The sequence below is a fragment of the Canis lupus genome, chromosome 10 (genome assembly GCF_011100685.1).
Source record: "Canis lupus familiaris isolate Mischka breed German Shepherd chromosome 10, alternate assembly UU_Cfam_GSD_1.0, whole genome shotgun sequence".
NCBI classification, from domain to species: domain Eukaryota; kingdom Metazoa; phylum Chordata; class Mammalia; order Carnivora; family Canidae; genus Canis; species Canis lupus.
Genome location: NC_049231.1, coordinates 7,415,405 through 7,443,341, shown reverse-complemented (window position 1 = coordinate 7,443,341; position 27,937 = coordinate 7,415,405). Strand labels below are relative to the sequence as shown.

Below are 27,937 nucleotides of genomic sequence, written 5' to 3'. Positions count from 1 at the left end.
CTTTGATTTTCTTTTTCGACATTCCTCTGGCTATTTGGGGTCTTTCCTGGTTCCATACAAATTTTAGGATTATTTGTTCCAACTCTGTGAAGAAAGTCCATGGTATTTTAATAGGGATTGCACTGAATGTGTAAATTGCCCTGGGTAACATAGACATTTTCACAATATTTATTCTTCCGATCCATGAACATGGAATGTTTTTCCATCTCTTTGTGTCTTCCTCGATTTCTTTTATAAGTGTTCTGTGGTTTTTAGAATATAGATCCTTTACCCTCTTGCTTAGATTTATTCCTAGGTATCCTATGGTTTTGGGTGCAGTTGTAAATGGGATTGATTCCTTAATTTCTCTTTATTCAGTCTCATTGTTAGTATGTAGAAATGCCACTGATTTCTGTGCATTGATTTTGCATCCTGCCACATTGCTAAATTGCTATTTGAGTTTTAGCAATTTTGGGGTGAAGTCTTTTGGGTTTTCTATATACAGTATATCATCTGCAAAGAGGGAAAAAATCCAATTTTTTAAAGATTTTATTTATTTGAGAAAGAGTGAGTGAGTGAGAGAGATAGAGAACCTGAGGGATGGGAGAGGCAGAGGGAGAGGAAGAAACAGGGTCCCCACTGAGCACAGAGCCCCTCTGTAGGGCTCAATCTGGGGACTCCAGGATCATGATCTCAGTCAAAAGCAGATGATTAATGGACTGACCCACCCAGAGCCCCTAAAAAAAATCTATTTTCAAAATGAAATGGGGATGGATATATTTTAACAAAAACACTGTTACTATTTATTTAGCAATCCCATAGTGTAAATAGCTTCTTGGGTTCTGTTGCTAAGTGCATTTTTAGTAAAGACTAAAACAAATAGAGGAAGAATTGAGAGACTTCACAAGAAGAGGAAAGATTTCCTAGGGAAAAAAATAAAAAGAATGCAGTTTAGGGATACCTGGGTGGCTCTGCGATTGAGCATCTGTCTTCAGCTCTGGGAGTGATCCCTGGGGCCTGGGGATCGAGTCCTGCATTGGGCTCCCTGCATGGAGTCTGCTTCTCTCTCTGTCTGTGTCTCTGCTTCTCTCTCTCTGTGTGTCTCTCATGAATAGATAAATAAAATCTTAAAAAAAAAAAAAAAAAGAGAGAATGCAGTTTAAACTTGCCCTAAGCTTTACGGGATTTATTATCACAGGATAGATAAACAGTTGTATTTGTCCTCAGCTCTATCATAATTTTTTTTTCAGATTGATGATTACCCACAGTTTTTGAGTCCACCAGATAGAGAAACCAACCAACATATTCGTATCATCCATTCTTCAACTGTTTTGAAAAAAGAGTGTGAAAAATCTAAAGGCATCAAGAAATTCTCATTTCCATTTCATCATGCCAGTTCTGACAACAAAAAAGGTATGTAATATATTTCTTAACATGACACAAGAAAAGATGCATTTCTTTATGAGACAAAAAAGAATGTTCTTTTTTTTCTCTGCAGCTTTACTGAGATATGATTGACAAATAAAAATTATATATAAGGTGATATTTTGATCTATGTATATACTGTGAAATGATTACCACAATCAGGCTAATCATCTCACATAGTTATCATTCTGTGTGAGTGATGAGAACACTTAAAATCTATTTTCTTTGCAAGTTTCAAGTATACGTTCCATTATTGTTAACTATAGTCACCATGCTGTGCATTTTGATTTCCAGACCTTATTTCTCTTATAATGAACATCTACCTTTTGACCAACATTTACCTTTTTCCCCTAACCTCTAGCCCCTGGTAAACTACCATTTTACTATTTGTTACTACGAGTTTGCCTTTTTTGGTTTCCATGAACTGAGATTTTGTAGTATTTGTCTTTTGTATCTGCTTTATTTTACTTAGCATGATTGATGTCTTCCAGGTTCATCTAGATTGTCCCAAATGTAGGCTTTTGTATTTTTTAGATTTTACTATTTATATTTTAAACTAATCCCTACACCCAATGTGGGGCTCAAACTCATGACCCCAAGATCAAGAGTCAGATTTTCTACTGACTGAGCCAGCCAGGTATCACAGGATTTTCTTTTCTTTCTCTCTTTCTCTCTTTCTCTCTTTCTTTCTTTCTTTCTTTCTTTCTTTCTTTCTTTCTTTCTTTCTTTCTTTCTTTTCTTTCTTCTTTCTTTTTCTTTCTTTCGTCATTATTTATTTGAAAGAGAAAGAGAATGCGAGTGGTGGGTGAGGGGTGCGTAGAGACTGAGGGAGAGAGAATCCTCAACAGACTCCTCACTGAATGCAGAGCCAGACTTGGAGCTTGATCCCAGGACCCTGAGATCATGACCTGAGCCTAAATCAAGAGCTGGATGCTCATCTGACTGAACCACCCAGGCATTCCAGATTTTCCTTTTTTAAAGGCTAAATATGGGGCACGTGGGTGGCTCAGTTAAGCATCTGCCTTCAGCTTGGGTCATGATCTTGGGGTCCTGGAATTGAGCCCTGTCAGGCTCCCTACTTGGTGGGGAGTCTGCTTCTCCCTCTGACCTTCCCCTTGCTCGTGCTCTCTCTCTCTCAAAAATAAATAAATAAAAATTTTAAAAATAAAATAAAGGCTAAATAATATTAGATTGTGTGTGCATGCATGTGTGTGTACACACGTACACCCTCCCCCCGACACACACACACATTTTATTTATCCATTCACGTATTGCTGGACACTTAGGTTACTGTAAATAATGCTATGAAGAGGGCAGTATGTAAGACATCTCAGGTATCTGAGATAGTGATTTTATTTCCTTCAGATATAAACCCAGAAATGGGAATGCTGGATCATATGGTAGTCCTATTTTAGTTTTTTGAGGAACCTCCGTACTGTTTTCCATGATGGCTTTACCAGTCTACATACCCACCAACAGTGCACAAGGAAGGGTTCCCTTTTCTCCACATCCTCACCAATACTTGCTATCTTTTGGCTTTTTAAGGATAGCCATCCTAACAGTTGGGAGGTGGTATCTCATTGTGTGTATGGTTTTTTTTTTTTAAGGTTTTATTTATTTATTCATGAGAGACACACAGAGAGAGGCAGAGGGAGAAGAAGCAGGCTCTTCACAGGGAGCCCGATGCAGACTTGACCCCTGGGACCCCTGTATCGTGACCTGAGCCAAATGCAAATACTCAACCACTGAGCCAGCCAGGCATTTCTCTTTGTGGTTTTGATTTGTAATTCCATGATGATTAGTGAGTTGATCCATCCATTCTCAGCAGCATAGTGCCTGGGCGTAGTCTGCTATACATGAGGATATGTAGGAAAGAAAGGAAGGAAAGAAAAGAAAGGAAAGGAAGAAAGGGAGAGAAGAGGTAGAAGAAAGAAAAAGAGAGAAGTGTGTTCACTAAATATTGGTTTAAAAATAAAGAACCAGTTAGAATCTGGATTCCGTTTGGTCAGTTCTTGTTTAATTTTAATACCCTTATTAACAACCACAAATTTTAATTAAAAACCTGATCAAGAAGTACAGGGGATAACTGGGATGATTGTGAAGTTGGCTTTAGGAAAAGTCCTGATAGTCATCTCTGTGAATCTTGGGCTCCCACAAGCAAGGGAAGCCACAAGGTTCTTCCCTGATAATTATGGTTTATTATGGCTATTAACAGTATTCACTCTTCATTCAAAAATATTTGTTGGGAACCTGTTCACCTAAGAACTATGATTCATACTTATATAAAAAGATGAAAAGCCATCTTTAATTTTGTTTTTAGGGAGCTCAGCATCTGATGCAGATTTTCCCATTGTGCACAAGGAGATCTAGAAAATCCACAGTGGGGTGGGGAGAAAGGGGGAGGATGAGGAATCAGGGCTCCTGGTACTTATCAGCTCAACCAGAGCTTCCTTGCTTTTATGTTTCACATTTTGGGCTTTACTTAAATGTTTCTAGTGAATAAGTTTTAAAAATTCAAGGACAAATTTTAAAAAATAGAATATATAGTTGAGCAGTACACTATTTCATGGTCTTATTTTATATATGTATATGAAATGTGTACATATCTAAAGGAGCCTTTTAAGGTATCAATCCCTATAATTGGGAGTTGGTAAAAAGCAGAGAAAAAGAGCATGGGCTATGGACTAGCTAAGCCCACATCTGAATCCTGGCTCCCACCTTTCCCAGCTGTGTGGCTGTCTACAAGTCACAGTCTCTGTGAGCCTCAGTTTCTTTGACTCTATTGCCAGCTTCACAGAGTTGTTGTAGTACATGAAATAATGTGGGCAAGGCTGGGCACATAGCAGGAAAGCATCAGCTGTTGAGATCGCATCCTTAGCATAGAAGAAGAGCAGAATGAGGTCCAACAGGGCTCCTGGATAGGCCCTTACACTTCTGGCCTCTAGCCAGGGTAGCTAGACCAGCCCATTCCACTCAATTCACTAGACTTCACTCCAAGTCTGACTCAGAGCTCTTAGAGTGTTGATCTCACAAAGTGTGAGAAAACTATCCAGTGTTTGTATGGACAAGCACCTCTCCACACTGACACTCTATGGCATGGCAACTGTTTGTAGAAGTTGTAATTAGACTTATGAAATCCCTGGTCGCTCACCAGGTCTCCTGTGACACTAATTAGGGTACCTAACTGGCGTTGGTTGCCTTAAATGCATATTTATCCTTGTCCACACGCATAATTAGTCTTGGCTTTTTTCCCCCCTCACCAAGTCTAAGAAGATAGAAACACACATTAAAGAAGCTAATTACGGGTAGAAGTTTTGTGAAATTTAAATTCCTAGAAACTTTGCAAATGATGTTAAAAGTAGTGAAGATGCTTTTAAAAAAAAAACTTATCTTGTGTTCATGCACATGGCTATTTGTAGAATTATACCTCTCTTCCACTCTCCTCTCTTCCACTCTGAAGCTTCCATGTGATACGTTTGTGCAGGGAGTTTTGAAAACACAAAACTGCCACTGTCACAAGGGATCATACACAGCACACAAGAGACAATAAAAAACGTCCCCCTTTCCAGCATGCCAATGGTAATGTGCTCTGATTCCTGTTCTCCACCAAGCTGCTTGTTCCCTGGGTGAGGTATTGCTGTATACCCAGCACCTCTGTGGTTTACCTCCCAGTCTGTAATATGTGGTCCCTAAGCAAGAGAAAGGTTCAAACCTGTCTGACCATCTACTTGACAACAGTCATCACTAGAGTCTTTAGTGTTAATAATGATGACATCATGCCTAGAGAAGTAGCACACATTAACTGCTCAGCATTTAAATAAAGATAATTATTAGAACTACTCCAAACCTCTTGGGTGAAAGCCTAGGGAATATTTGTGTCATGTGGCAAAGAAGCTCACACTCAAATCAACTGGATTATTATCCTAACAAAGGAAGCTCAAAAGTGCAAATCGTTTGTAGTAAAAATACTTAGTTTCATCGTCACATTGTCAACAGGATTCCTAATTAGGCCTTACTTTTCTGGAGATATATAGAAAAAGAGGCTTTTCTCTACAGTATATACATGTGTCCTTCTATGGGTCAGAGATAGCACTTCAGATTGTACTTTTTATATGTAGATGAAAGAGGATTGTATTAAACTCTAAAGGAACAATGCCAACAGGAGAAGAGGGACACTGGTGAACTGTGTTAGCTGCTAAAGCTCTAGAATGAATTGAGTTACTATCAACAGCACTATCCAGTAGAACTTTCTGCAATGAGGGAGCTGTTCTGTATGTAGTCTAATTATGTCTAACGCAGTAGCCAATAGCCACCTGTGACCACTGAACACTTGACTGTGACTAGTATTACTAACTGCATTTTAATTTAATAGTCACAGGTGTCTAGTAGCTAAAGAACTGGTCACCGCAGCTCTAGATGCGTAGAAAAGACTATGGCTTTAGTGGCATATTTTGAAACACTGGCATAACATGAAGTATACTGATCCTCAAATCAGAATGAAACATAGTAATCTGATGACACATAAACTGAACTAGATTTCATATAAATGTAAATATATAATATTTTATTTTATACCTAAATTCCACATCTTTTCTGAAATCATTGAGGCAGTAGAAAACTAAAACAAGGGGCAGCTGCGTGGCTCAGTGGTTGAGCGTCTGCTGTCAGCTCAGGGTGTGATCCTGGGGTCCTGGGATGGAGTCCCACATGGGGCTCCCCATGGGGGGCTTGTTTCTCCCTCTGCCTGTATCTCTGCCTCTCTCTGTGCGTCTCTCATGAATAAATAAAAATCTTTATTAAAAAAAAGAAAAAAAAGGAAAAAAAGAAAGAAAAAAATTAAAAAAAAGAAAACTAAAACAAGGGACTGATGAATCTCTCAGGTTTAGTGGTTAATTTTTACCTAGGCTTGGCAGTCTTCCCCATAGGAATAGGACTTTGACAAATGTAATCAGACCTCTTGCAGTTAAAGCACTGCATTTTTTTGGGTAGTGTCCTTTCTAAAAATGTTCCTGACCAGCACTACTGAACATGTCATCAGATATCCATCGCGCTAAATGGTGGAAGGATTTCATACCTAAGCTACTGAAGAAGACTGTAAATTGCTGCGTGCACACTAGATAACATCGGCAGAAAACTCTATCATCTATTTGTATTCAGACTCTCTTGTCATTATGGCCCTAAACCTGCCAGGCCCTGGCTATTGGCATCTAGGAGGCCAGACCCTCCCACCCGATGTAGAAACGGAGATCAAGTTGTGCTTCATTTCTCAGTGGAGGTCATAGATGATCCTAAGATTCTCCATACCATTGTTACAAATGACATTTAAAGCTAACATAAAGAGGGGCAGGGGCATTGACAGTAGAGTTGTTTTCTGTCATAACCTTTTAATGGACTCACACAAAAAAGAGAAACTTCAAGGCTGAGGGGCACTCAGGGTTAGGTGGCTCAGTCGGTTGAGCAACTGCCTTCAGCTCAAGTCATGATCTCAGAGTCCTGGGATGGAGCCCCCCATCGGGGTCCCTGCTCAGTCTCCCTCTCCCTCTGCCTGCTGTTCCCCCTGCTTGTGCTCTCTCTCTCTCTGTCAAATAAATAAAATCTTAAAAAAAAAGTTCATGGTTGGTTAGTGAACTTGGATTCCAACTTGGAATTCAACTTCGGTGGATTGTGTAGGTAATACCAGCTTCCCAAACAGAAAAGCCTCAGTGATTTCTTTCCCCCTTCCAGGATGCCTACAGTGCTGTGCTCCATTTCTTCCCAGCTCTCCTCCAAAATGCTTGTTCCCTGACGAAGTATTGCTGTATACCCAGGACCCCTGTGGTTCACCTCCCAAATAGTCTGTAATATGTAGTCCTGAAGCAAGAGGCTCAAGCCGTCCAACCTCTGTGCCACACGTGCTAATATGTTCTACTTAATTCCAGCAATGATCAAGGGCATTATTTGTATCACCATTAGTACCCACACTTGTGAAATGCCTACTATTAGAAGTGTCTATGATGACTGAGGTCTTAAGCTTATGTAACTAGTAGAGGTTTTTTGTTTTTGTTTTGTTTTGTTTTTACTTACAAGCAGAAAAAACTGACTCTGCCTACCTTAATGCCAAAGAGAATCTATTGAAAGATTTGGAGTCTCTTAGGGAATCAAGAGGGGAACAGAAGAAACCCAAGAGTCTAAGACCAGAAACCCAGTGGCCTGTTCCTGGGCTTGAACAACCTGTGAGGGACCTTCTTCTCAGTGTGGCCAGTTTCAAAGACTCCTAGCTCTGCCTCTCATGTCCAAATGTCCTAAGTCTAGAAGGACATTGATCAGCCCAACTTGGATGACACAGAGCCCACTCCCAGGCCAGCCAGCTATGGCTAGGACAGGGGTGGATCCAGATTTTTTTGAGGACCAAAACTCACACAGTTTGCAGAGCCTTTTTAAAAAAGAGTCAAGACACGTAATACAATTGATGTGGAAATGTTGGGGTTGGAGCAAATGGTCAAGAAAGAATTCTTTTTTTTTTTTTTTTTTAAAGCACAGGGACAGGACCCATGGGGCAGAAGAGCTGCCCTGGGGTTGTGATGGGTGACTGAATGTATACCTTCAAGTAGGGAGGGCATTAGGGATAGTAGGAGTCTCTAAGAAGACCCTTCAGATGTATACTGGTGGGTCCTATGCTATGGGGATGATTGCCAACATATGTCTTGGGGGATGGAGATAAAGGAGGTTTCCAAAGGAATTTTTATATGTTAAAGGAGAATTACAGGATCCTGCGGGGGGAGGGGGGGTGGGGGGAGGAGTGTCAGGCTAAGATTGCCTTTTGCCCTTAAAAAAGTATCGACATCAAGTCCACTGAATCCCTAGAGGACTTGTCAATGGGCTGTAGGCAGTAAGGAAATTTAATTTTTTCTTTTGTCTTCATTTCCCACATCAAAAAGACTGCAGCACTTCCAAGAAATATGGGCAGAAGGAATCACAAACATAAAGTGCCTATGGATACTCCCAAGAGAGGAAGTGAGACAGAAGGAAAACTCAAGTGGGAAGGGCCTGTGGTCTTGAATGACTGGCTGAAATGTCTTCCTTCTACATATTTTATAAAAACATTTGACCATGTGCACATGTTGTTAAGGCCTCTCCTACGACTTTGGAAGGAATGCATATAAGTGAGGGGCACTGGAGCTGAATCATCATTATTTTTACTGGATAGAGCAATCTTTTTTTTTTTTTTTTAAAGATGGGGGACTCTAGGGGACACCTGGATGGCTCAGCGGTTGAGCGTCTGCCTTTGGCTCAGTTCATGATCCTGGGGTCCTGAGATCGAGTCCCGCATTGGACTCTGCTTCTCCCTCTACCTATGTCTCTGCCTCTCTCTCTGTTTCTCTCATGAATGACTAAATAAAATCTTAAAAAAAAGTATGGGGCACCCATACTGTAGAAGAGGCCAGCTCCTCATAGAAGGTAAGGCACTGGAAAGATAAAATGACAGTTATCTCCTGCAGTTCCAGTCTCCTACCTTTTTTTTTTTTTTTTTTTTTTTTTTAGATTTTATTTTTAAGTAAACTCTATACCCAATGTGGGGGTCAAACTCACACTCCCAAGATCAAACGCCAAAGAGAATCTATTGAAGGATTTTGGAGTCTCTTAGGGAATTAAGGTCCCTAGGTCTCTCACATGCTCTACTGACAGATCCAGTCAGGCACCTCTCAGTTTCCTACCTTTTATCAGGCTTTTTGCCTCAAGTCCCTAGGTGATCCCCAAATCTGATGAACTCTGCTGGACTTCAAGGGGGCTGTGTGGACTACTCCTTCAGTCTAGACCAGAGCAAGCCAGAATGGCCTGCAGCTTCCAGCCATCCTTTTTTTTTTTTTTTTTTTTTGCCATCTTTTTATTGACCCCCTCCAGGATCACCTTCAGCTCTCTGAGGTGAGAGGATTCTTTCTTCTAAGCATGGAGGTGCCCTGGGCTCCTCTCAGACCCACAGGAGTGAAAGAGAATTACGCAGAGGAGTTCAAAAAGGAAAGGGGGTCAAACTCTGTGAAAGCACACTTAAGATTTTTAATTCATTTTGTGTATATTTTACCTTAAAAGAAAAATAAACTGGGATGCCTGGGTGGCTCAGCGGTTGAGCTTTTACCTTTGGCTCAGGGCGTGATCCTGGGGTCTGGGATCGAGTCCCGCATTGGGCTCCCCACAGGGAGCCTGTTTCTCCCTCTGCCTGTGTCTCTGCCTCTCTCTCTGTGTCTCTCATGAATGAATAAATAAAATCTTAAAAAAAAAAAAAAAAGGAAAAAAAACCCTGGAAAAATCAAAAGGAAGGGAGGTGGAAAGGGAAGCAAGCAACCCAAGAAAGAAAGCAGCTGACAGAACCAGGGAAATTCCTAAAAGGAATTCTCTGTGGAAGCAGGGCTTTCTCTCTTTTCCTCTCTGGCTCTAGGTATTGCTTAGGCATCACTAATCATGACTCCAACCCTTCTGCAGCGATGGGGAGGTGGTGCCACAGGGAACACTGAGCTTCCACTGGAGCTCAGAATGTGAGGATAATACTGACCTCTTGGAGTAGCTTATGGAAATGGAAGTTTGGTTCCTGCTCAGAATACTTATTAGATACTATTATTATTTGTCCCTCCAAATAAACAAAATACACTTACATAGTTGGAAGGACATGACAGTTTTCTTGATGTAAGTTATGATTGGCTCTTTGATTTTCATTTTCTTTTTTAGGATTTTATTTATTCATTTGATGAAGGGGGGGGCAGGGGAAAGTACAAGCAGGAGGAGTGGGAGAGGAAGCAGATTCCCCACAGAGCAGGGAGGCTCCATCCCAGGACACTGGGATCATGACCTGATCCAAAGCCAGATGCTTAACTGACTGAGCCACCCAGGAGCCCCTGATTTTTACTTTAATGTTTATTGCATAACTACTCTATCAGGCACCCATGAGTCCTTTTTATATACATTACCTTATTTTCATTCACAGAATTACCATCTTCATTATTATAAATTAAAATACTAAGTCCAGAGTGATAAAATAACTGGTAAAACGCTTGTAAATTGTAAAGTAACTTTTTACAAGAGTCCGAAGTTACACACATGTTTTAACATCAAGCCAAGGTTCCCTTTGTTCCGTCATGCTGCCCAGTTTATAATTTGGGACTTGCAAGTTTTATGTTTTGGGGTTTTTTTTAGAGGGAAGTGGGGGAGGAGCAGAGGGAAAGGGCAAGAATCTTAAGCAGGCTTCAAACCCAGCGTGGATCCTGATGTGGGGCTCCATCTCACAACCCTGAGATTATGACCTGAGCTGAAATCAAGAATCAGACATGTAACCAACTGAGCCACCCAGGAGTCCCAGGACTTGCAAGTTTTTGTGAGGATTTATGAACAGTCATCAAATCACTACATGTAACTGTAACTTCTTCACAAACTCAATCAAATTATGTAATTAAGGGACGCCTCGGTGGCTCAGCGGTTGAGCATCTGCCTTTGGCTCAGGGCATGATCCTGGAGGTCCAGGATTAAGTCCGACATCAGGCTCCCTGCATGGAGCCTGCTTCTCCCTCTGCCTGTGTCTCTGCCTCTCTCCCTGTGTCTCTCATGAATAAATAAATAAAATCTTTTAAAAAATTATGTAATTAATTATTAAATGACTTTTTTTCTTTTCCTTTTTTTGCTCAAAGAAGAGATTAATGGCCCTGTCTCTTGGAGTGGCAAAGAGCCCAGAAATTTGAATGAATCCTCTCTCAGGTGAGATTTTGTTCAGAGTATGTTTTTAACTTGCTGACCAAAACTTATTTTATACCTCACTTTGTTCGTTTTAATGCTTTTTCTCTACTGATGGCTTTGGACCGAGTTTTGTTTATTTCATATATACAATAATGAAGAAGATATTTTAGGAGAACTTTCTTCTAAATTCAAATCTAGTTAGTTTAAATAGTAAAATATAATATTTCTCAGGTCAATGGAATCTGTAGATTTCACAACATAAATAACTGATTAAAGTTAAATTAAAAAATATTTATTGAAAAAAAAATATTTATTGAGGGGATCCCTGGGTGGCTCGGCGGTTTGGCGCCTGCCTTTGGCCCAGGGTGCGATCCTGGAGTCCCGGGATCGAGTCCCGCGTCGGGCTCCCGGCATGGAGCCTGCTTCTCCCTCCTCCTGTGTCTCTGCCTCTCTTTCTCTCTATGTCTATCATAAATAAATAAATAAATAAATCTTTAAAAAATTTGTTGAGCTCTTGTTCTGTGTAGGGCACTATATAAGGCACTGTAAAAAAAAACAGGAAAATGAGTAAGGCATAGTTCTGTCCTTGAGAAGCTGATGTATATTTACACAAACATAGCTAATACAGAGTACATATGCTAAGTGTCATCAGTGAATTTGACCAAATTGTCAAAGAGATTTAAAGAGGGCAAAGGTCATATTCAGTTTTGGGGAGAAATCAGGATATCAGAATGACAGCTGGTGAAAAAAACAGTGTGCATGGAGATGGAGATATTGCAGCTGGAAGGGATAATAAAAACTAAGATGGGGCGTCTGGGTGGTTCACTCGGTTAAGCATCTACCTTCGGCTCAGGTCATGATCCTGGGATCTTAGGATTGAGTCCCACATCAGGCTCCCTGCTCCATTGCAGATTCTGTTTCTCCCTCTCCCTCTGACCCCCTCTCTCTAACCCTTTCCCCTGCTCAGGCTCTTGCTTGCTTGCTCTCTCTCTTTCAAATGAATACATTTAAAAAAATCTTAAAAAAACCCACAACCAAACCTAAGACAGAGGCAGGAAAAACTGCAATATGTATTAGAAAAGGTAAGCAGTCCATAGTGATTTAAAAATAGAACAGAGGGGCGGGCACTTGGCCTGTTCAGTCAGTAAATCATGCAACTCTTGATTCGGGGTTTTGAGTTCAAGCCTCACTTTGGGCATTGAGCTTACATAAAAAAATAAAATAACTTAAGAAATAAAGAGAGAACAGGAATACCAGTTATAAGGTTAGAAAGTAAAACTGGGCCCCTGCTTTAGAGACTCTTAAGAGTCCAGGTAAAGACTTTACACATCATTTTATAGGTTATGGGGAAACTATTGACAAATAATCAGCTGTGCTTCAAATGGATTGAAGCATGGAGAAACCAGAGATTGGTGGGAAATAATGAGAATCTCAATTGGGCAAATGTAAAGAAGAAGGGATGGATGGAAGAGATATTTCAGAGGCAAAATCTATAAGCCTGGCAACTGAACATGAGAGAGATGGGAGAGAAACCACTGTGCTTTCAAGCTGGGGTTACTGCAAGGTGATGCCTTTCAGGGAAATAAGGATGACCAGAGGGATTCAAACACAAGTACTGGTTTAGACAGGGTAAGCTTGAGGTCCTAGTTAGGCCTCAGCTTGTGAGGTTCTCTAGCAGTTAAAATTTCAGTTTGGGGGGCACACAAGTGGCTCAGTGGTTGAGCATCTGCCTGTGGCTCAGGGTGTGATCCTGGGGTCCTGGGATTGAGTCCCACATCAGGCTCCCCGCAGGGAGCCTGCCTCTCTCTCTGCCTCTCTCATAAATAAATAAATAAAATCTTCAAAAAGAAATTCAGTCTGGAAGGCAGGAGAGAAGTCTGGGTGTAAATTTAAAAAGGAGTTTCCGAGGGTACCTGGGTGGCTCAGCTGGTTAAGCAGCTCTCTTCAGGTCATGATCTCAGGGTCCTGGGATTGAGTCCCATGTTGGACTCCCTCCCACCCAGGAGTCTGCTTCTCCCTCTGTCCTTCCCCCTGTTCATTCTTTCTCTTTCTCTTTTGAAATAAGTAAGTAAAGACATTAAAAAATGAAATAAAATAAAAAGGAGTTTCCTGGAACGCCAGGCTGGCTCAGTCAGTAGAACATGCGACTCTTGATCTTGGGGTTTTGAATTCAAGCCCCACGTTGGGGATAGAGCTTACTTTAAAGGAAACAAAAATTGTAGATAGATAGATAGGAGTTTTCTTTTCTTTTTTTTTTTTAAGATTTTATTTATTTATTCATGAGAGACACACACACACACACAGAGAGGCAGAGACACAGGCAGAGGGAGAAGCAGGCTCCATGCAGGGAGCCCCGACGTGGGACTCGACCCAGGGTCTCCAGGATCACGCCCTGAACCGAAGGCGGCGCTAAACCACTGAGCCACCCAGGGATCCCCAGATAGGAGTTTTCTAAGCTGCATAACCTGAGGTACGGTTCTATTATACACCTTAACTGTCTAGACATTAGAAGGAGGAGGGGAACACAGGATGCGAAGAGCTGCAAGTCAGGGGGAATACAGGCATGGGGAAAATGAATGTGAGTTGGAGACCTGAAAGATAGCTCATGGCATGGAGGGAATATCCAAGTTAGGAAAGCACTGCAAAATGCTATAAAGGAAAAGTGAACTAACTGGGGAGCACCCACAAACCTGTGCTGTTCCACACAATGCATTAACTTAGGTTGTTGGGGGGAGGGGTCCCACTGCACTTTTTCTCACTCTAACCTTCTCTCACTGAACAAGATGACCTACAAAATCTCTTCTGAATCTGCATTTCATTATTGTAACTTCCTTTCTCACACACAAACAAATGAATTTGGCTTAGGAAGATAGATAGATAGATAGATAGATAGATAGATAGGAGACAGTACTAAGAACACATCATCATTATTTACTTTATAGAATTTTAACTTTACAACCAACTATTCTGGACAAGAATATTGGTGGAAACGTGGCTATAGTAACTATTATTCTCTTAAAGGTCTTTTTTTTTTTTTTTTTAGATTTTATTTATTTATTCATAGAGATGCAGGGAGAGAAAGAGAGGCAGAGACACAGGCAGAGGGAGAAGCAGGCTCCACGCAGAGAGCCCGACATGGGACTCGATCCCCGGTCCCCAGGATCACACCCTGGGCTGCAGGCGGCGCTAAACCGCTGTGCCACCAGGGCTGCCCCTCTTAAAGGTTTTGAAGTTTAAGGAGTAAACTTTTATTTTTTTTTTATTTTATTTATTATTATTTTTTTTTTTTTAGGAGTAAACTTTTAAAAATGACCTCTGGGGAGCCTGGCTGGCTCAGCTGGAAGAGCACGCAACTCTTGATCTCTGGGTTGTGAGTTCAAGCCCCACACTGGATGTAGAGATTGCTTAAAAAATAAAACCTTAAGATAGATGATAATAAAAAAATTAAGGGGTGCCTGGGTGGCTCAGTCAATTAGGCAGCTGACTTTGGCTCAGGTCACGATCTTAGGGTCCGGGATGGAGCCCCAACCCCCATCCCTGCAGACTATCTTCTCTCCCTCTCCCCTCCCCATGCTTGCTCACTCTCTCTCAAATAAAATCTTTTAAAAATAATAATAAAAAAAAACTAAATTAAGAAAATAATCTCTGTGGTCCTGTCAGTGTTCTCAAGGCTTTCGAAATTCTGATTATATTTGAAGCTTGTAGCATCAGGAAAAGTTAACTGGCTAAGACAGGATTGAGCAGTAAGTGTGCTGTTTTGCATTGCAAACCGCAGCTCTGAAAGCACTCTGAGACCCCTTTGTAGTGCTGGGAGTGGGGGAGGGACCAACAGCCAGTCCTGCTGAATTCCCTCCACCAGGGCTTCTCAACAGGGTGCTACCAGCATTGGGGGGGGGGGGAGGGGGGGCGTGGAGGGACCACTTGTGGGACTGGAGAGTCCCTGGCTCTTTTCCACTAAATGCCTGTAACACTCCTCATTTGTTGTGGCAATGAAAAAAGCCCACCAGCACACATTTCCACGGGAACCATCTCCGCTAATTGCATTTGGCAACACAAGTTTGTTTGTATTTCCCCATCCCATGCTCTTTCTCCCCTCTCTCTGCAATCCTCTCTCTCACCTTTCCTCCTCTCCCTATGAAATTCTGTGCTTGGGTTTTTATTGACCCCACAGCGGGTTAAGGTAATAATAATAAAACGACTTTAAAATGGTTCCTGGTTTGGTGGAATTTCCATCCTAATCAGCATGGAAGCCAGAAGCTCAAGGAAAGAAGCTCTATTAGAATTTCATTTTATTGAGGTAAAACTGACAACACAGTATACAGTTTGATACATTTTGTCCAGTGTATACACCCAGGAAAGCATCACCATAATCATTATCTATTATTTCCTCTGCACTACCTATGGTCTGGAAACTTCTTCAAGGCCAGTAAGCTGGGGCAGGTATTAGGTCTCACCTTGTTTGTTTCCCACCGCTCCGAGATGACTGTCTTATGTTGTCCGATATCCAGTGTCTTAAAAGCGGTTTTTATTTTTTACTTTTTACCTTTTTCCAGTTTTTTTTTTTTTTTTTTTCTTCAGGTGAGAGGGTATATCTAGTCCCTATCACTCCATCCTGGCCTGAAACAGGAAAAGAAAAAACAACCAGTAGAATTTTAATCTTTACACTAGTATATATGGAAGGGAATTTGGATTGGTTTCAAATCCTTCCTAGAGCCAGTGATAGTTCCAGAATTTTCATAAAAGAGATTCTATAAAAGAGGGCAGCAAATGCGGGGGAGGGAGGGTTGTTAAGAAACTCTTTTTTCCTTTGGTTGGCACAAACTGTTTTATGTGGTATATGTATTTATTTTTGGTGGCTTACTGAGGGTGGGAAGCTATTGAAGATCTTAGGGAATGAGGGCCAGCAAAGCCCGCTCTCCCCTTAGCCTCTGGGAGTCTGCTGTTTTAGGCCAATGTGACTTACCAAACTCCAGTTCCAGACTATAATAATGAAGACCCCATGAATCTTAGAAGGACCCAACTAGACCTATGCACATGACTACAAGAAGATAAAAACACACACTTTTAGAAAAAAAAAAATCTCAACAAAGTGAAATATCCCAAACAAGATTAGTTAGAGAGTCTGTTCAATAGCAGGGCTCATATCCCCAAGCACTCCCACTGTTGGAGGTTAAACTGGTTACGGGGCTTGAACCTGCTTGTCAGGAAGCCAGAATCTGGGACACTCATTGCTGCTTCCTATTGAGTGGTTACTGCCTTGATATGAGTACACCCTCTTAAGGTGCGTGCTGGCTGGGCTGTGTGAGGAGATAGCCCAAAGCAGGGTTTGGGAATAGAGCTCACCTGGAATACAGAACATATCCATGGTTTTTTTCAAGCCTGGCCTCATGTCAGAATCTCTCAAGAGTTCATGGAAAGTTCAGACTTCTGGACTCCACCTCAGACTCCCGAATCCTAAACTTTAGGGCTAGGACTCAGCAGTCTGTTTTTGGTGGCTCCCTAGATGAGCTAGCTACCCATGTTCAGGAAATCCTGGGCTAAGCAGTCAATCAACTCCTGGATTATTGAGATTCCTGACTTCTACAACCGTAATATATCTATAATCCATCAACTGTTCTCTGCTTTCACTGTCAGTCCTCTAGTGGTGAGCAACTGTCACCTCTCACCTGGGTTTGCAACACCTCTTAACTGCTCTCTCCATCTCTACTCTTGGTATCTGCTGTGGTGGGAATGTTTGTGTCCCTCCCAAATTCCCATGTTGAAATCCAAACCCCCCAAAGTGATGGTAATTCAGAGGTGAACCTTCAGGAGGTGCTTTAATCTTGGGGATGGAGACCTCACAAATGAGATTAGTGCTCTTAGAAAAGAGACTCCAAAGAGCTCACTAGCCCATCCACCATGTAAAGGAAGTGGCTAGGAGCCAGGAAGAGGGTCCATACCATACGATGACCATACTAGCATCCTGATCTTGGACTTTCTAGCCTTGAAAACTGTGAGCAATACATTTTCTGGTTGTTGTTGTTGTTTTTTTTAAGATTTTATTTACTTATTCATGAGAGACAACGGGGGGGAGGGGGGGGAGAGGCAGAGACATAGGCAGAGGGAGAAGCAGGCTCCATGCAGGGAGTCCGTCGTGGGACTCAATCCCCGGATTCCAGGATCACGCCCTGGGCCAAAGGCAGGTGCAAAACCGCTGAGCCACCCAGGGATTCCCCCCCACATTTTCTGTTTTTTTTTTTTTTTTTTTTTTTTTTTTTTTTAATAAGCCACCCAGTCTGTGACCAGACTGCTTTGATAGCAGCCCAAACAAGCCAACACACTGCCTCTCCACCCCTATCTGAATCCATTTCTCACCTTGAAATGATCTTTTCCAAAGCATTTAAAAAATTTTTTTGCTTAAAACATTTCAATAGTACCCCATTGCCCAGAAAATAAAACTTTTTACACATCTAGACGGCCCTGGAAGACCTGACCTCTGCTTATGTCTCCAGCTTCATCTCAAGTCATGTCATCCCTTGTTCACCACACTGGCTAGAACACCTCAAGCTTTTTCCACCTCAGGGCCTTTACACTTCCTTTCTTCCCTAACACTGCTTTTTACATGGCTCATCTTTCTTATCCTTCAGGTCTTAGCTTGAATGTCCACATCTCAGACTGGTCTTGCCTGATCACCTGTCTGAAGTATCTGACCCTCCAAAAGACACACCTAGGTTGTCTCAGAGTTCTCTGTTTATGTCATTGTACTTTCATAAACAGCTATTATATATCTATAGCTTATTGTCTGTGTTTCCACTAGAATGTAAGCCTCACAAGGGCAGGGACTGAGATACTCTTGCACATGGATATATTTCTAGTGCTTGGCCTAGTGCCTGGCACAGGCTGCTTAATAGTTGTTGAATGATTAATCATGTTCTTTATAACCTAGCCTGGCTTGTATTATATAGGCTTGGGGAAGCATGATTTGACCTAAATCCATGCCATAAGAAAGCATGCTTTTACAGGATTGATGCACTTCCATTGTTGCCCTTAAGTGCTGTGACTTATTAGTTCTGGGAGGAGGAGTCTCTGCTGTCACAGGACACTAAGTGAAATTGCTAACACGGCCTTCATAACTAGAAGTGGTGAGGGAAAAGCAATACCACTAGTAGCCATCCACATGCTCTCAGACTCAATATTCTTCATTTCACATTTGGGCATATTAATGTCCACTAGACCACTCAGATACTCTCATCGTTTTCTTCCAATGTAGAAAAATAAAAGAGGTTTTAAATAATGCTTGCAGTAGTTGTTTTAGGTTCCTGTGGAGGTCAGAACTTTGTTAGAAGTAAAAGAAGTCCAACGTAGGTTAAAAAGGGGAATGTATTGGAATAACCGGGCCCACTCATGTCATTCAACACTCATTCAACAGATATATACAGAAATAGACATAAATACAGACACAAATGTGGATCTACCTACCTACCTGTTTAATCTGGCACACTTTAATTGCTGGGCTCTGTATTCAGTTTTAGATATTCAACACTGAGTGAAATCAGCAAAAGATAGAAGCCCAACAGTAGAATGCAGGAATGGTAAGAATGAAGTTAAGATTGAGGCAGAGCTAGAAATGGGGATTTAAGTGGGCATAGGACTTTGTATCCTCTGATGTTGATGGATCAGGCTCATTTTTTCTCACTGAATACCATGTCTTTTTTTTATTTTTTAAAAAAGATTTTATTTATTTGATAGAAAAAGAGCACACACATGCATGGGGGGAAGGGGTAGAAGGAAAGGGAGAAGCAGACCCTCATCCAGCAGGGAGCCCAACGTGGGGCTCGATCCCAGGACCCCAGGATCATGACCTGAGCTGAAGGTAGACGTTCAATGACTGAGCCACCCAGACACCCCAATACCATGGGGCAACAAACAAGGTTACCATCTGTCTTAAATTCACATTTCAACTCCCACCCCCAGACAAAGGTTAACTCTCACACTTTCTTGCATTGAGTTTAAAAATCCTGGGAAGGTCTCTGATGCCCTTGTTTGAATAAATCACTCACTGATGAAAAATATCCACCATAGCCAGAAAGTCAGAGTCTTTAAAAACACAGTAGCTTCTGTGTATTCCACGTGTGGAGGGAAGGAGTGGTTTCCAAAGAAAGGGGGTGAGGAGGGAATCAGGTCTACTATCCATCCCATAGTTTTCTAACACTATCCTCTCCTTAATTAAACACATGAGTCAAAAGTGTAAACAAAAGGCAGGCTAGGACAGAACACAGTAATTAGAGGACTAAAGAATGTTATCATGTGCAGAGCTTTGAAACACCTCTGAGGTGTAAAGTTTTAGGCCTAATTATGAGAAGCTGCAGGTCATGAGAAGGATGCGGTTATCTTGGGACATCAGACTTACATAAGTATGATTACTTTTCAGGGTAATAGTAAACAACAGGTCTTTTGACACCTAAGGGACGGAAAACCGACTAGTGATCTCTGATAATGAGATTCAGTATTTAGGTTTCTCTGTCCTTCGTGTAGCTCTTCATTAGGGGATAGTTCCAGGTTCTCATCTGCATTTTACAGGAGAAAACCCAAGTAGATATTTCAAGTAGAAATAGAGTATTGTGACCTACTTAAGAGTTTCCGAAGCCATCAGGGGGAAAAAAAAGGCTGCCTATTGCTTGAGAGTGTAAAGAAGCAGAGAAGAAGGCTGAGATCAATAGAACACTTTTACAGTGTTGGTACAGAGGAAGATTTATATAAATTTAATTGAGTTCACCTTGAATAATCCATGAGGAAAAGAAACAGTGATAATGCTCTGCCCTCAGTCCAGGTCTGCCAGGCTCGGTACCCACCAGGGTGGATTCTGATCTGACTTTACATTTATTTGTAGCCTCCACCGATATCTGGCTAGTGAAAATTTAAAAGTAGAATTTCTAACCACAATGCATGGCAAGTAGGAAGATGAGCTTTTGTAGAGACTGAGCAGTTTAATAAACGGAAGTAGAGCTGACAATCCTAATGAAATGAGAATGTGCTGTGCTTAGCTGTCACCATTAGCAAAGTAGAAGGGAGGGGAAACCAAGAATGTGAACCTTATATTTTTCTCGAAAGAGGAGCACTTCTGGATAGAAAAGAGAAAAAGGGAGCTGTGCTATTTCTCTCCATGTAGCACATAAGCATGCAGGCTCTGTGGCCACATTGGCTGATTCTGAATCCTGATTCTGCCTTGGGCTCTTTAACCTTCCCAGGCTTCGCTCCCCAAGGGTAGGATGAAGCTCATGATAGCACCTTTCTCAGAGGGATGATATGTGAGGGCTCAATCATGCACATGTAAAGTGCTTAAACTCTGTGTGGCACTTAGTCCCTACTAAAACTTAGCTCTTTTGTTATTGCTGATTATCAGTAAGTCAGCCACTGAGCAATAATTTATTTGGCATCCTCAGAATCCCCGATGAAGACTTAGGACAGAGGACTTTCCTCTTTTTAACACTAATGACACTACTGTATTTAAAAAATAAAAATTCTATTGTGCAATAACTTGGCATGAGGTAGCATCTAGATTTTCTTTTTTATTATTAATGTTCTTTTTTTAAAGATTTTATTTATTTATTCATGGAAGACACAGAGAGAGAGGCAGAGACATAGGCAGAGGGAGAAGTAGGCTCCCTGCGGGGAGCCCGATGCAGGACTCGATCCCAGGGCCCTGGGACCACGACCTGAGCCCAAGACAGATGCTCAACCACTGAGTGACCCAGGCGCCACTTAATATTAATTTTCTAAGAATTTCTTGCAAAATGGGTTGTTACAGTTGTATTAGAGGACCAGTCCTGTATTTATGTAAATATACTATATGTGTAAGTACATGAATCAAGAACATTTAGAAACTCAAGAGAGGGGTGCCTGGGTAGCTCAGTAGGTGAAGCGTCTGCCTTTGGCTCAGGTCATGATCTCAGGGTCCATGGATCAAGCCCTGTGTCAGGCTCTCTGCTCAGTGGGGAGTCTACTTCACCCTCTGCCTCTCTCCTCACCCCTGCTTGTGCGCTCTCTCTCTCTTAAATAAATAAATAACATCTTAAAAAGATACAGAAAAAAGACTCAAGAGAAAGGATTCGAGGCCTCTAAAAACTATTTTTTTTAAAACTATTTTTATAAGTCTAGGTCTTCATCATTCTCAAAACTGGCTCTGAAAACATTACATACATATATTCTTGTATACATTATTTGCTCATAGTTTATCATTATTAACATTTCCTGCTCAATTATACACTTATAAAAATATAAAAATACATTTATTGAGCATCGGGGTAGAATCAATATTCATTCTTCTCCTGCATCACTCTCTTCGTCTTTCTTTTCCTTCCTCCTTTCTCCCTTCATGGACCTGTCTGAAAATTTCCCTGGGATCGATACTCAGTAACTGAACTGCTTTGTTCATCCTATCTATGAATCTGCTTGTTGGTTTTAGATCTTAAAAATATCTCCTTCCATTTTGTCAGCTATCCATTAGCTTTGTGTGGTATCTTTTACTGAAGAGAATTTTAAGTTTGATGTAATAAAATTAATTAAGGTTTTGATTCTGGTCAAGATGGAGTAAGTACACATCACCCCACCTCTCTCACTCTGAATGCAAGTAAAAATCTTTTTTTTTTTTGCAAGTAAAAATCTTGAACAGAATGCATGAATGCATATAGCAGTTGACTGCCTGATTTTTTAAAAAAAATTCTCCATAGCACTTAAACAGGATTCAGAGTTAAAAACAGCATAGGTTTTTCTGTAAAATATACTTTAGCTGAACACATGTATTTTGACATGTACTGTCATTTGGTTCTTAGTATCTCTTAGTTTCCTTTATTATTTTCAGCAGGTTGATTATGATGCATCTGGTGTGGAATTCTTTGAGTTTATCTTTTGGGGATTCACTGAGTTTCTTGAATCTGTAAGTTTTTCTTTTGCCAAATTTGGATAGTTTTTGGCCATTTGTCTTTCAAATATTTTTTTGCACTCCACTTTGCCTCCTTTTTTTCTGGGACTCTAAAGACATGAATATTAGACCTTTCATATTGTCAACCAGTCCCTTGAAATTCTGTTCATGTTTTTCTTCAATCTTTACTTTCTGTGTTGTTCAGATCGGATAACATCTGTTCATCTATCTTCAAATTCAATGACTTTTTCCTCTGTCATTTCCATACTGTTTACTGAGATCATTCAGTGAATTTTTAAATTTTTGGTTGTTGTAGTGTATTTTTCTTCCTAAAAGTTCCATGTGTTATTTTTTTATATCTTCTGAATTGGAATGTGTTCTTTATTTTTCATTTTATTTCGTTTTTAAGTATGCTCCACACCCAAAATGGGGCTTGAACTCACAACTATGAGATCAAGAGTCGCATGCCCAACTGCTGAGCCACCCAGGAGTCCCCATCTGTTTTTTTTTTTTTTAAGATTTTATTTATTTGAGGGAGACAGAGATAGTGAGAGAGAGCATGAGTGGGGAGGAGAGGGAGAAGCAGATTCCCCACCAAGCAGGGAGCCTACTGCAGGGCTCAGTCCCAGGACCCTGGGATCATGACCTGAACCCAAGGCAGACACTCACCTCCTGAGCCACCCAGGTGCCCCTGACCATCTATTTCAATGTGATAGGTTTCTAAGCTCTTTGTGAAAACTAAACTCTCCATTTCATATTCATTTAACTTCTTTCTTATCCTTTTTAAGAATTTCTTAAATACTAAGTTTTTCTAATTTATCAGTTTTCTTCATTTCTTGTTAGAGTATCAATATGCTAGCATGCATGTACTTCTCATTCTTAGTTGAACTTGCACCTAACAGATTTTTGTGAAGCTGTTTCTTCCATTTTGCCTGTTACTTTTTTGACTGTGACCTGAACATTTTTAGCCTCAAGGAGTTTATCTGTCTTTGATGCAGAGGGGGGAAAAAAAAGAAAAAGTGATTTGTACATACTTTTGATTTTGGAGTTCTCTTTCCTACTTCCCTCATCTCTTCCTCCAATGTGGCTGGGCTCTCCCTAGAGATACACAGCTCATTTGAAAAACTCTTGACTTTTAGCAACTTAGTTCTGTAAATATGAAGTTGACATGTGTGCAAATTTGAGGTTCTAGAACTCTTGCTTAGTAACAAACTACTCTTTAATCAGACTAGTAAAGATGGGTATTACTGAATTTCAAATAAAGAATACAGTTTAATTTTATGAGTTGCTTGCTGATCTGGTGAAGCTATGATTTCCATGGTATTTTCATTTATGCTGCCAAAAAGGCAATCTTTTTTAGAAATCCTTTTTATCTCTCCAAAATAATAGATTTTTCATATAATTGAATCAATAATAGTCACTTCAAGTTAGATTTTCTGTAACTACCTGAAACCATTTTGCTGAGCTTTTATATGAAACACAGATTGTGCCTAAAGTGAACATTTTAATATAATTTTATAACATTATGTAGCCCAATCTACGTACTGGTTATTTAACACTCTTCAATTTCCATAGAAAAAAGTTTTAAAATATGTGATTGGAAGGAATAAAGAAAAATCATCTCTTTAAAAAGAGGACTGGAGTATGTATCATCCATGTCTGAGCTGGACATATTCATTTACCTGAAAAAACTTAGTGTGAGCATCTTACATTATTTTTTTTAAGATTTTATTTATTTATTCATGAGAGATAGGCAGAGGGAGACGCAGACACCCCACAGGAAGCCTTATGTGGCACTCAATCCCAGGATCCTGGGATCCCAGGATTACACCCTGAGCCAAAGGCAGATGTTCAACCACTGAGCCACCCAGGCGTCCCAAGCATCTTATATTCTTAGACACTTGATAATACTATTACATAGTACTAGAATCCTATAAAAAAATAGGGTAAGATAATTACTGAGCAGCATTCAGGGGTTGTGAGTTACACAGTAATTTGTTAAGTTGTGTGTGTTAAAATCTGGCCACACCATGTGTTAACCCACAGGGCAAGAAGGGTGCAGGAAGGAAGGGGTGCTCTTATGCTTTCCTTTCCAGATCAAATTTTGGGACCACAATGCCAGTGTGCATATCCTAAAGCCTGAGAGTTTGGCAAGGGGTGGCTGTTTAAGGGGGATGGAACCTGGATGAGCAAACTGGGGTAGCCACTTGATGTGTGTGTGTGCACACATGCACCTGCAACATTGAGGGGAGGGGGCTGAGGGTCAGAACTCAACTCAGTTCACATTACTGTAGATATACTGAGTGAATTTTATACTTGTTTAAAATTAATGTAAGGACTAATAAAAACAAAGTGGCTTTCTGCTTTCAAGAAGATTCTAATCTCATAAGGGAGATAACATATTTTCCTATAAAATAATAAACCAGCAATCCAAGGCAATATAAGATAATATTAAAAGGTAGCACCTGTTGAGTGTTTTCAGTGCTACATACACATTGCATGTGTTTTCTTATTTAATCCTCACAGAAACTTTTTGAGATTGGTGCTATTATTGGTTCCTATTTTTAAAAAGATTTTACTTATTTATTTGAGAGAGAGGGAGTGAGAGGTCAAACTGGGAGAGAGAGAAGCAGATTTCCCCACTGGGCAGGGAGCCTGGACTCAGGGCTTGATACCAGTATCCTGGGATCATCATCCGAGACAAAGGCAGATGCTTAATTGACTGAGCCACCCAGGTGCCCACTGCCCAAGTGCCCCTTAATGGTTTCTTTCCTTCTTTTTTTTTTTTTTTAAGATTTTATTTATTTATTCATGAGAGACACACACAGAGAGAGGTAGAGACACAGGCAGGGGGAGAAGCAGGCTCCATGCAAAGAGCCCGATGTGGGACTCGGTCCCGGATCTCCAGGATCATGCCCTGGTCTGAAGGCAAGTGCTAAACCACTGAGCCACTCAGGCTGCCCCCCTTAATGGTTTCTTTTTTTTTTTTTTTAAGAGAAGTATTTTTTAAAGTAGTTGCTGTGCCCCAGGCTCAGGGTCCTTAATGGTTTCTATTTTAAAATTAGGAGATTGAAGCTTGGGTCAACCAAAGTCACATAACCACTGAGTGGCAGAGCCAAGATTGGAACTTGGCTCTCATCAGGCCCTGTAACTTCTTAGCCTCTACCACTTGCAGCAGAGAGAAATGGTCAGGGTGAGATGGAGAGCTGGGAAGGCGAGGGGAGAACACAGGACTGACTCTGAAAAGTGTGCTGATGCTATTGGAATGACACTAGAAAAATGAGAGAAGTGTTAGCAAGACATGAATCAAAGAAAACACCATTAAAAAAAACCTCACTTCATATCTCCATTTGAATAGTCTTTTCTTTACAGAGTCCATTTGAAAAATGCACAGTGAAAGAAGAGTCAGGTTTCAAATGCAGAATGAAAAGTTCTTTCATTAGAAATACTGGGGTTCTGTGGAGGACACGCACAATACTTCGGATACAGAAAGTGCTTTAGATGACATTGGGTACAGTTTTCTTTCTTTTTTAAAGATTTTATTTATTTATTCATGAGAGAGAGAGAGAGAGAGAGAGAGAGAGAGAGGCAGAAGGAGAACCAGGCTCCATGCAGGGAGCCCGATGTGGGACTCCATCCTGGGGCTCCAGGATCATGCCTTGGGCTGAAGGCAGGCGCTTAACCGCTGGGCCACCTGAGCTGTCTACAGTTTTATTTCTGAAAGCAGGAAAGTATAATGAAGAATTGTACCATATGTCCACTAGGTCAGTGGGTAAGCAAGTGAGATTAAATCACTCCCTTCTCTTACTAAGCATTCCTTTTATGTGAAGACATGTATTTGCTTTCAGAGTCTTAAACTGCTGCAGTTGGGTCACTGGATTCTCTTTGTTCCTTACTTTAAAGTCTGAATATTATGTTTAATGCTAAATTCTACCTGACAGGTGCCACCAGGCGAGCAGCACACCATCCAAGGACTCAACCTTCTGTCCCCCTTCAGACCTCGGGAAGCTGTCTCTTCATGGCCCAAGTGCCTTCCGACCCTTACCTACCCCCTCCAGGAGGAGCTGTCCATCCACAGCAGCCCCTGGAAGGGCTGTCAGCTTGCCATCTTGCACAACCAACACAAAAGAACCCAAGGGACTTCCAGATCACAGAGGTTCTCTAAGTGAAATCCCTTTCAAGTGCAATGAGAACGGAAATGAGTTTTACTTAGGAAATTCCTCGCTGGCCTTCCCTTTACAGAACAAGCCGAACCTAGAGCAGAAGGCTTCAGAACTTCATTTGTATGTTATTTCCACAACCTCATCAATATTTCTGCACTTAAAAAGTTCATGGAACAATTATATTATAGTAAGTGCACTCATAAATTAACTTCGGCTGCAGTGATTTTATTTTTTAAGATTTATTTATTTATTTTAGAGAAAGAGAGTGAGAGCATTTGGGGGGGGGGGGGTGTTGGGGAGGGAAGGAAGGGCAGAGGGAGAAAGAGAATCCTGAAGCTGGCCAGGAACCAGGAGCCAGAGGATTGACCTGAGCCCAAACCAAGAGTTGGCTGCTTAGCCAGCTGCGCTCTCCCAATGCCCCTGGCTGGAGTATTCTTTTTTAAAGCAAACACGCCTTTTCTGCTTTCCAAAATTTCCATTTTGGAAATTTAGCCTTGAAATGTAATAATATGAAAGACAAGTAAGGATTTGATTTTATTCAGGCTATTCCAAGAAGGAAAATGCTCATTATTAAGGAGTGTCTTAAAGAAAAGGAGATGGACCAGGGGTTTTCTAGAGATGGGTAAATAAGGAAGCCTCCTGGGAATTCTGGAAAAGAATGGAGATCTTATCTTGGAATATTTGTGAGCAGAGTGATCTTTTTCAGTTGGCTGGCGTGATTTCTCAGCCATTCCTGCTTTCAGAGAGCAAGGAGCTCAGATAAAGTTCAACATTGTCAATATGTCTCTATTGCTTAGCTGCACTATTGAAAGTAGGTTAATGGGAGTCATTGCTATAGGAGCAGATAATTTTATAGAGATTACCTAGTCTAAGTACCTTATTCTATAAATGAAGAAACTGAATATATTAGGTGATTTACTCAAGATTATACAGTGGGTTTAAGGGCAGAGTCAGAACTCTCATTTAGGGATCTTTTTATTATACTAGGATGAGTTTAAAAATAAGTAACTTATTACCTGAATAACATGATCCTTTTCAATTATCTTCAATGATGTATAATTTTTATCACTAATCTTCCAACATAATAATGTTAAGAAATATGAAAGGCTCTTTTACTCAGAAGAAGCTAAGGAAGCAGGAGGTTTCATATATGTCTAAAAATTGACAGATTTCAAGACAACTCTGTTTTTTTTCTCATGGCACAGTTCAAAATGGTTAATGTTTAAATGTCAAATGTTCAAAATTCCTCCTTAAATTTTTATTTTTATTTTTTTTTAAGATTTTAAGTAATCTCTACACCCAATGTGGGGCTTGAATTTGCAACCCCAAGATCAAGAGTCACATGCTCTACCAACTGAGCCAGCTAGGTGCTCCTAAATTTTTAAACTGCTTTTTCCAAACTAAGAATGTAAACAAATCAGAGGGGAAACCCTGGTCCATTAAAAGGAGGCCACAAAAAAAAAAAAAATAAATAAATAAATAAATAAAAAAAAGGAGGCCACATATGTTCTAATAGAAAAATAAAAAACTTAATCTATTTAAATATTTCAAAATGACTTTATATGTTTCCCTGACTTGACTAACTCCTGGTTTTAGTACTACTTTTATTTTTTATTCTTTTTTAATATGGTGGTTAAGGGTTATTGGTATAATGATAGTGAATGAAAAAGATGAATTGCAACATGTTTATTTTCATTTATTTTAAAAAATTATTATTTTTTTAAATTTAAATTTTAGGTTGTTAATATACAGTGCAATGTTGGGTTTCTGG

At 40.6% G+C, this 27,937-nt stretch overlaps 1 protein-coding gene and 1 long non-coding RNA gene across 36 annotated transcripts in view; one reads left to right on the top strand and one right to left on the bottom strand.

Annotated features, from left to right (window-relative positions):
• The window catches only part of LOC102156006, a 119,104-nt gene that overhangs the window by 33,246 nt on the left and 57,921 nt on the right, over window positions 1–27,937 (bottom strand). For 13 of the 14 annotated variants that reach the window (XR_005365338.1, XR_005365337.1, XR_005365339.1 and 10 more), the window contains one exon: window positions 15,558–15,720. The exons of the other annotated variant lie outside the window; for it this stretch is intronic. This is a non-coding gene — a long non-coding RNA (uncharacterized LOC102156006). The remainder of the gene's footprint in view (window positions 1–15,557; window positions 15,721–27,937) is intronic. 14 annotated transcript variants of the gene reach the window in all.
• The window catches only part of C10H12orf56 (chromosome 10 C12orf56 homolog), a 112,736-nt gene that overhangs the window by 29,906 nt on the left and 54,893 nt on the right, over window positions 1–27,937 (top strand). For 21 of the 22 annotated variants that reach the window (XM_038549904.1, XM_038549907.1, XM_038549897.1 and 18 more), the window contains 3 exons: window positions 1,230–1,392; window positions 11,058–11,124; window positions 25,945–26,353. In XM_038549904.1, the coding sequence (XP_038405832.1) occupies window positions 1,230–1,392; window positions 11,058–11,124; window positions 25,945–26,353 (639 nt within the window). The remainder of the gene's footprint in view (window positions 1–1,229; window positions 1,393–11,057; window positions 11,125–25,944; window positions 26,354–27,937) is intronic. The other variant, XM_038549888.1, reaches the window with a different exon arrangement.